A 9,956-nucleotide genomic window follows, 5' to 3' on the forward strand; every position below is an offset into this window, starting at 1 on the left:
TCCTAATGTCATCACCCATCGCCTAAACGTATGTCTATCCTTGAGGCCAATACGACAAAAGAAAATGGTGTTTGCTCCTGAGAGGGAAAATGCTATTAAGGACGAGGTTCAAAAATTGATGGCAGCGAAGTTTATCCGAGAGGTGTACTATCCAGATTGGTTGGCCAACGTAGTGATGGTCAAAAAGGCGAACGGCAAGTGGAGGATGTGTGTGGGCTTACTGATCTGAACAAGGCTTGCCCAAAAGATAACTATCCATTACCACGCATTGATCAGCTGGTGGACTCAACCGCGGGCCATAAACTGCTTAGTTTTATGGACGCTTTCTCAGGATACAACCAAATACGGATGGACGAGGTTGACCAGGAGAAGACCTCATTTGTTACTAGTCAGGGCTTGTTATGTTATGAAGTAATGCCCTTCGGCTTGAAAAACGCTGGGGCAACGTATCAACGACTGGTCAATCACATGTTCCGTCCTCAGATTGGGCGAAATGTCGAAGTGTATGTGGATGATATGTTAGTGAAAAGTTTGGAAGAATGTAAGCATTTAGACGACTTACAAGAAACCTTCAACACACTCAGGCGATACAGTATGAAGTTGAACCCCAGCAAATGTGCTTTCGGAGTAGCATCGGAAAAATTTCTTGGATTCATGGTCTCACACAGGGGGATCGAGGCAAACCCAGAAAAGATCAAGGCAATCCTAGAAATGAAGCCTCCGCAGAATGTTAAAGAAATTCAATCTCTCACCGGGCGAGTTGCCGCCCTCAACAGGTTTGTCTCCAAAGCTACTGACAAGTGTTTGCCATTTTTCAAGGTTTTAAAGAAAGCATTCGAATGGACGGACGAGTGCCAAAGAGCCTTCCAAGATTTGAAGACGTATCTTGTCACGCCCCCGTTGCTAAGTCCGTCCGTGGTAGGAGAGGAATTGTTTTTATACCTGGCGGTGACCCCACATGCCGTGAGCTCAGCACTGATAAGAGAGGAAGCAAAAATGCAAAAGCCAGTGTACTACACCAGTAGGGCATTGAGGGGGGCGGAAAGGTGATATCCGCTAATAGAAAAGCTGGCCTTCGCACTCATCACGGCTTCCAGGAAGTTAAGACACTACTTCCAAGCCCATGTAATCAATGTTATGACAGATCACCCACTGAAGAAAGCTATGAACAAGTTGGAAGCCGCAGGGCATCTGATCCAATGGGCAATCGAACTCAGCGAGTTTGATATCCGGTACCAACCAAGACATGCTATTAAGGCTCAAGCCCTGGCAGATTTTATTGCGGAGTTCACACCAAGATGCGATGATGAAGTGCAGGAGAATAAAAGGTGGGTGGTCCATGTAGATGGCTCGTCCACACAGCATGCAGGAGGAGTAGGGGTGGTTTTGCAATCCCCTAAAGGAGACAAGTTGAAGCATAGAGTCCGTCTGCAATATCGACCAACTAACAATGAGGTGGAGTATGAAACTCTGCTTAAAGGGCTAGAATTGGCTAAGTCTGTAGAAGCGGAGTCAGTTCTCGTCCTGGGAGACTCTTTGTTGGTAATGGGCCAAATAAATGGGACATATGAGGCGAAAGAAGAACGAATGAAAAAGTACTTGGAGAGGGTATTACAGCTTGTGAAAAAATTCAAGAAAGCTAACTTCATTCAAATCCCGAGGGAAGAGAATACGGAAGCAGATACCTTAGCGAAGGAAGCCTCAGCAACCGGAACAACCGACGAGTATGATGAAATTCAGTACGTCCCGAGTATAGATCTCCCGGAAGTGCAGCAAATAGGGAATGAAGAAAATTGGATGACCCCAATCGTCTCGTATTTGAAGGACGGAAGACTTCCGGAAGCAAGAGACGAAGCTAAAAAACTCAGGATAAAAGCAGCCAGGTACGTCCTTATGGACGAAGTTCTTTATAAGAGGGGCTTTTCTCAACCTTATCTTAGGTGCCTGGCCCCAGAAGAGGCGAACTATGTGCTGAGGGAAGTTCATGAAGGAGCTTGTGGAAACCATTCGGGAGCCAGAACGCTCATCCACAAAGTCATCCGTGCAGGGTACTATTGGCCAACTATCCAAGCAAATGCAAAAGCTTATGTCAAGGCATGTGACAAATGCCAACGATTCAGCAATATCCCCAGGCAACCATCAGAGTATCTCACCCCAATGATGGCCCCATGGCCCTTTGCTCAATGGGGCCTAGACATCCTGGGTCCTTTTCCACTTGGAACTAGACAGATGAAATTTTTGGTGGTTGGGATAGACTACTTCACGAAGTGGGTGGAAGCAGAACCATTGGCAAGCATTACCCAGCAGAATGTAAAGAACTTCGTCTGGAAAAATATACTATGCAGGTTTGGAGTACCCAAGGTACTAGTATCCGATAATGGGCGGCAATTTGACAATACCCTTTTCAGAGACTTTTGTCAACACTTCGGAATCCACAATCACTACTCCTCTCCCTCCCATCCACAAGCAAACGGTCAGGCTGAGGTTACAAACCGATCCTTGTTGAAAATCATCAAGACTCGTCTTGAGGGGGCAAAGGGAATATGGTCAGATGAGTTACCTGGTGTCCTATGGGCATACAGGACGACGGTGAGGACCCCCATAGGGGAAACCCCTTTTAACCTAGCCTATGGGAGCGAAGCAGTTATACCTGCAGAAGTGCACATGGCCACTCATAGGGTGACATCATATCACGGCAAGGATAATGAGGAGCAACTCCGTCTGAACCTCGATTTTATAGACGAAGTGAGGACAGAAGCAGAGCACAGAGCAGCGAAGTACAAGAACCTCATGGCTAGGCAATATGATGCAATGGTGAAACCAAGGCGCTTTAACATAGGAGATCTCGTCCTGAGAAAGGTCTCCTTGGCAACCAAAAATCCAGCTCATGGGAAGCTAAGCCCCAATTGGGAGGGACCCTACAGAGTCATCAACTTTAAAAGGCAAGAATCCTATTATTTGGAGGCCCTGGACGGGAGAAAGCTAGAACATCCTTAGAACGTGGAGCACCTGAGGAAGTACTACCAGTAAGAATGAGCCAGAACGAGTACCACTGTGGACGAGCTTGGAGCTTGCTACTCTTTATATTCTACTTATGTTTAATTATATGTTTGATACTATTGCTTTGCTATTTATGTTGTGGTTTTTTATCATGATTCTGGACGAAGCTATGAAGTTAACTAAATAAAAGGCACAAGCATGTATGTGCCCTATCTGTAAACGATATGTGTAATGTACAAAATGTTTTGTGTGAAATTCGAACTCCATGCTACTCTCATTCAAAGCTAACCTACAAGGTGGCTAGGAACAAAATATTTTAACTATCAATGAGACGAATAAATTCTTTGGACGCGGAAATGTAACGTCTAAAGCTTTCCTGAAGGAAAAGCAAGATCAAGGCACCCCATCCTAATCAAAGGACGAGGTAGAGCCTATAATAAGCCCGGAATATTCGTCCATGAAGGTAAAGCAAAGATGAGGTACCCTCGTCCAGGTCAAAGGACGAGCGAGAACCCAACTTGGCAAACTCGTCTGTACAAGGCAAAATGTGCGTCCAAGCCTTAAAACAATTAGGACAAAGGACGAGGCATAATACACATCCAGGCCCTAAACAGTAAGGCCCATAGACGAGGTTTTTAGACAGCCCCGTACATGGACGAGCAAGGTCCGTAAATCTGTGGACAATCAGGGTACATGAAAGAAATTTTAGTCTAAGGACGAGAAATAACCATTGAAGTTTTAATAGATGGTTTAAACACACCAAACATGGACGAGTAAAGTATGAATGTATGCATACGAAATGAAAAATCTCGTCCATACATAAAAGAAATAAAATCCACCAACTGTTTGAAGGGCGGACAACCAACGTCCAAACACCCTTGCGAAGAACTAGTTTCAATACCTCGTCCTAAAAACTTTGGACGAGTTCAGTGTACTTGAATTACATCAAAATATCCCAAAACAAAGGATCAAAAAAAAAAAAAACTTGTTCTTAAGCAGGAGGGGCAGTGGGTGGCTGAGTGGAGGCATCGTCTTCAATATTGACGTCCTCAGAGCTGGTTTGGAGAAGAGAGATGGTAGCAGCGTTCAGATTAAGTTTGATAGAGCTGAAGTCCACCTCAGGGAAGTTTTCAACAGCGTCCATCCTAAAATCTTCAAAACCCGCTGCATAGTTGCGGTCCAGTAAGTCTGTGAATTCCTTGGACGCTTTGAACTCCGTAATAGCATCGTCCTTAGCCTTGGAGAGGGAAGTACTCAGCTCGTCATTCTTCGCTTGAAGGTGGTCAAGACGAGAATCTTTCTCCACCACGGCGGCCTTCAACTCTGCGATCAAATTTAGCTGCTCCGCTTCTTTCTCCTTAGCCTCAGTAGCAACCCCAGACCATTTCTTACTCTCGTCCCTCACGCTTTTTATGGTCGTCTCTAGCAAAATCCTTGTCTTGTCCAACTCAGTGGCTTGCCTAGACGCTACGATGAACTTGGACATGGCCTGCAAAAGAAAAATGCTTGGTTAAGACGCCCAAAAGATAGTGAAATAATAAAGGCAAGACGAAAGGAAATTTACCTTAAAAAGATCGTGAACACCAGAATGTTCAAAATCTTTTAAAGACATGTCATAACAAGCATGTATGTCCTCGTCCTTCACAGCTTCTTGGAAACGTTGCCAAGCCAAATCTTCGTTTTCAACTATGTTCTAAGACACCCTCGACGGGGGCTGAGACTAGATAGATGTAGTCGTCCTAGGAGGGGTCTTGGACGAGGTTGTCTCCACAGATGGAGATACGTCCACATCAATTGTTTGGACGGAGAGACTGGGCTGAGGCAGGATAGGCTTGGCCACCTTAGACGATGACTGTTTCACTCTTTTGTCACGATGGCTGGGAAGGCTCCCTAAGTCCAAATTCCTTGGTAGGGACTTCCTTTTGTCCCCAGCAGACGGACGAGTCTGAGGTACAGTGTCAGGACGAGTCTGAGGAGCAGAGTCAGGACGAGCGTCCCCAACCTCAGGACGATCCCCCTCGCCCACAACCTCTTTTCCCTTGTTACCTTTCATTGTTGCCATTCCTAAATAAAAAAAAAAAAGGGTTTTTGTTTTAGAAAACATAAAAATAAAGGGTAAAAGACGTCCAGAGTTAGAGGCTTACTTCTCCTTACTGTTATCTCGTGCGCGAGTGCTTCGTCAGAAGGATTAGGACCAAGTCCTCACTTGGCAAGTCGTCTAAGCGACACTAGGGAGTGGAAACTCCTATCTGCGTGTAGACGAGCTCTGTGGACGCGATCACGGTGAAACTTGCTAAGGGAAGGACGCCCAACAGCTGTAAAGGAGTGAGTTAGAATACAAAAAATAATAATAATAATAACTTTAAAAAAAAAAAAAAAAAAAAAAACTTACCCTGAGGACGAAGGTTCCCTAGGTCCCAGTATAACGACCAAAAGTGTCCCGTCCAACGTCTGAAGGGTTTCCAGCCCAATTTCCGGAGACGAAGAAAAACTCCGTCTTCCACTTTCTGTCAGACGAGGGTAGGGACCTAATCATTCTACAATCTTTGCCCCTGACAGTAAACTGGTAAAAGCCAAGGGATTGATGAATTTCGGAGGGTTTATAACAATAGAGGAACTCGTCCACTGTAAGAGGACGGTCCCCCTCAAACACCTCTCTTCATAGGACTTGCATAGAGATGACCAATCTCCATGCGTTCGGATTAAACTGACATACCCCCAAACCTAACCTAACTAGCAATTCCCTAATGAAAGCGTTTAAAGGAAATCTCAAACCCCCCAGAAGATAGGCCTCATAGACGCCTATCCCAAAACGAGGATCACAACACCATTCTCCACGGACGGGCAACCTAGGGTTAAGCTCGTCTGGGATCTGGTACCATGCCCTCATATTATCTAACCTTTGTTCGTCTGTTTTAGAAGGTATGTCTATTGCACAGCTAAATACAATAACTTCCTCCTCGTCTAAAGGGATAGACGGAGGGACGGACGAGGAAACCCTGGACGAGGTACCTGCCTGGGACCCTGAGGCCTTCCTAATTTCTTGTTGTATAGCCTCTAAGGGAAACCCAGGGACGCCGGAAACATATTCCTCGTCCGTAGAGTTCCCCCCATCACTACTACTAGAACCACTAGAACTAGTACTGGACATGGATTGGTACTCGTCTATGGCCTTTTCTAGACTGTTGCTAGACGACATTTTTTTAGAAAAGATCAAAAAACCTAAAAGACGAGATAAGAGGGAATACCTGGCTCTAAGACGAATGAAGGCTACGGACGAGAGGAAATTCCTAGACGAGGCTCTAGACGAGGAATGTCAAAGAGCGAAAATCTTAGAAATGCAGAGGGCAACGGAGGAATTCCCCTATTTATAGGAAATTGACCTGGGCATACAAAATGACACAACTAATCAGGAAGTGACACGTGTCATTCATCTCGAAAAATGAATCGACGAGACTCATCACCAATGAGAATGTGACACGTGGCATCTCGACGTATGGGCTTTTTGGGTACAACGCCTGGTTGTTCGTCTCCTTAGACGACCCATATGAACGAGGGGGCAACTGATGTGCAACGAAAATTCGTTAAGTCATCTCCCGTCCATATGCGTCGTCCAAAGGATAGACAAGAGGTAAGTCTTTACTAACTCGTCCGTCTGTCCTTAAGGACAAACGAGCTCACTATCGTCCGTTTGTCCTTGAGGACAGACGGGCTTTCTACCGTTCGTCCGTCCGTAAAAGACGGACGAGCTTACTACCATCTCCTTGTCCATAAAGGACAAGAGAGGTTACTACGTCTCCGCCGAGTGGAAGAACGTACCGTCACCAGTCAAGCCCAACCGTTGTAAAATACAAACTTCTACGTCAGTTACGGAAGTTACTTCCGAGACTGTTGGATTCCTCAACTGTAGGAGCGGTTACTAAACAAGTAACCGCTTCCCGCATACTATATAAGCACACGCCAATGAAAGAGTAAGGCATTCTGTTCTTGAGAAACTGAGTTTACATTTTTCAGTCAGAGACTAACTTCACCATCGGAGGGTTCTTGGCCAGCTTCCACCGGTCTCCTCTGAGTTTTTACTTGTTTTCTCAGGATCCAGTCGCAAGTTTATCAAGGCCCGACATTTTCAGTCCACTGATATCCCAGAGTTCATCAAAAACAATTATAAGAAAAAAGAAAAAAAAAAAAAAAAACCTAAAGCTTGAAAGGCTTCAACGTTTTGTTTTTTTTTGTTTTTTTTTTCTTCTTTTAAGCTAAAAAGAAGAGACAAAAATAAAGGAAGATGAAGGAAAAAAGAAAGAATGATATTAATGTAAAGGGTAATGGGGAGATGAAAAGATAAGGGAGGGAGAAAGATTGAAGAAGTAGTGGGGATATGAAATAGTAAGGGAGAGAGAAAGGTTGGAGAAGTGTAAATATTAAAATAATAAATGTTAAAAACAATTAAATAAAAAAATAAAAAAAAAAAAAAAAAACCCTAAAGCTTGAAAGGCTTCAACGTTTTTTTTTTCTTCTTCTTTTAAGTTGAAAAGGCTCACACAAAATCTTAAAGCTGAACTGAAAAGGTTTTGGGTTGGGCTTGATAGTGGAACTAAATAAATAAAAGGTGGACTGGATTAATTATACAGATTTATTATAGGGTGATAGTGGAAATAAATAAATAAGTAGTGAGCTGCATTTATAGGGTTGAAAATTGTAAAAACCATTTTAAAATTGTAGGAAAATTTATATTTTAAAAAAGAAAAGAAAAAAAAGAATGACGTGGCAGCTGATGTGGCGCAACGTGAGAGCAGCAGCATTAAATGCTACGCTTCAGTTTTTAGTAATATATAGATTGTTTCTTCCACGTGTTTCCTATTTGTCAAGCTTAGAGGACATTTGTTGAATATTTGTTGTATGCATTCCCGTTACGAGCTTCACTTACTAAGTATGACTTTCCCTAATTAGGTTACATTTTACCTAAATAAAGATCTTTAGTACCACGTAGAAGGATCACTTTACTCAATAAGTCTCCATTTGCAAAAGACTTAGGTTTATTTCTCTTAAATAATAGTAGTCTCATCGCATGCACTATATGCATGCTCACAGACCTTTCTATTTTTCTTTTCCTGAGATGCCAAAACTTTCCATTAATAAAAAAGAGTTTTTTTTTTTTTTTTTTTTTCCTAAACGGTTGTTAGTTAGACAAAAGGGTAAGTTTGATATCCACGTGGGAGAATGAGAGGGAATCAGTTGGACAAAGGGGTAAGTTTGATATCCACATGGTAGAACAGAGGAGTTTGATATAGTATACGATATGATATAATATATAATTTGGAACTTTGTTATTAAATTTAGGCAAAAATCCAAAACTGACCCTCTTACTTTCAGCGTTTTTCATTTCAGTCTTCTAACTTTCAGTTTTGTCATTTCAATCCTCTAACTTTCAATTGTTGTCAATTCGGTATTTTGTTAACCATTTGTTAGTTGTTTCTGTTAAATGAGCTTTTTTTTTTTTTTTTTAATTTTTGTAATTAAAAGAAAAAAAAAAATTTAGGCCGAGTTTTAAAGAGAGACCAAGTCCTGAAATCTTCTTCTTGGTTTAGAAATCTCAGCATCTATGTCAGTCAATGGCCTATGAAATCTCTATCAGTATCTTGCTTACAAGCTTTGATGTATAACATCTTCACAATTCCTACCTAATCATCCACAACCGTTTCTCCTCTAACAAACTGATATCCAACCATTACCTCTATACATACATATATACACCTAAAATCATTACACCTCAATGTCTCATCCATACAAACACTACTTTTTTTTACTGGGAAAATGGCTAGAGTCTTATCTTTGTTCACTTTTCTTGGTTGGGTTCTTCTCAAAGATCTCATTAATAGCAAGCATTTGCCCATTGTTCTTCTTGACCTTCTTCAGCTTCCTCGGAAAAATACCAGAACTTGGACTTGGCTCGAATCTCGTTCACGGCCTAAAGCTTCATGCGGTAAATCTTAGACTCTGCTTGGGAGTTCATAAAGGAATGAAATGAAATGGAATGAGATGGTCATAAGGGAATGAAAATGAATAGAATGGAATAGAATGTATTTAAGTAAGAGAAAGGAATGGAAAAGAATGAAATGGAATGGAATTAAGTAATGTTTTAAAATAAAGGAATGGAAAGAAATGAAAATGAATGGAATGTAAGTAATCCTGTTTGGGAGCAACATGAAGATAATGGAATGGAATCATTTTATGACAATATTACTATTAGACCCCTATTTTAAAATAAAGGGTTGAATATATAGGGGTATTTTGGGAGTTTTAGTAAAAAAAATCATTAAATCTAATTCCATTCCCTCCTATTCTTCCCAATTTCAGGGGGAATGAAAATTTGATGTTTTAAGGGAATAGAGAGAAATAAGTGTTCCCTCCTACTCATTCTATTCCCTCTCACTTAAATTCCCAAATAAGGGAATGAACTTTCCATTCCCTCCATTAAAACTTTCAAATAAGAAAAGGGAAGAATATTCTAAAATTATTTTTTTTATTCTTCTCCGTTCCATTTCATTCCCTCCTCCCAAGCGGAGCCTTAGGGTACTCATTGGATTCAGTGGGCAAAGCACGCCCAACAATTTGGTACTAGTGGAACCTGAAAGTAACCATTTCCAATAACAAGCTGAGATCTCTGAAGCCTCTCTCTCTCTCTCTCAGTGTGTATGAAGAAGTCTCTGTTCACTTTTCTTTTCCTTGGATTTCTTGGCTTAATTTCTTTTCTAGCTAAAGTTGCCATAAAGAAGTACCAATTTGATGCGAGAAACTTTAGAGCTGTGAGAAACTTTTCACAATTTGTGTTTTGATTTCAGGTAAAGGGAATGACGTTGTTCCCCTAAATGTTTTTTTTTTTTTTTAATAACAGGTTTTTTAATTGATTTTAATTACAAATTTTTTTTTATATAAAAAAAAGAAGAAGCTAAAACGAC

General features: G+C 41.7%; 1 protein-coding gene across 1 annotated transcript; it reads left to right on the forward strand.

The window, feature by feature from the left end:
- Nucleotides 1-1,137: 1,137 nt before the first annotated feature.
- On the forward strand, nt 1,138-2,997 carry LOC115994682. The gene is made up of 2 exons (XM_031118907.1): nt 1,138-2,345; nt 2,583-2,997. The coding sequence occupies exons 1-2, from the start codon at nt 1,138-1,140 to the stop codon at nt 2,995-2,997; spliced, it is 1,623 nt and encodes a 540-aa protein (XP_030974767.1).
- The last annotated feature ends 6,959 nt before the right edge of the window (nt 2,998-9,956 follow it).

Source organism: Quercus lobata, chromosome 1, assembly GCF_001633185.2.
Source record: "Quercus lobata isolate SW786 chromosome 1, ValleyOak3.0 Primary Assembly, whole genome shotgun sequence".
Lineage (NCBI taxonomy): Eukaryota > Viridiplantae > Streptophyta > Magnoliopsida > Fagales > Fagaceae > Quercus > Quercus lobata.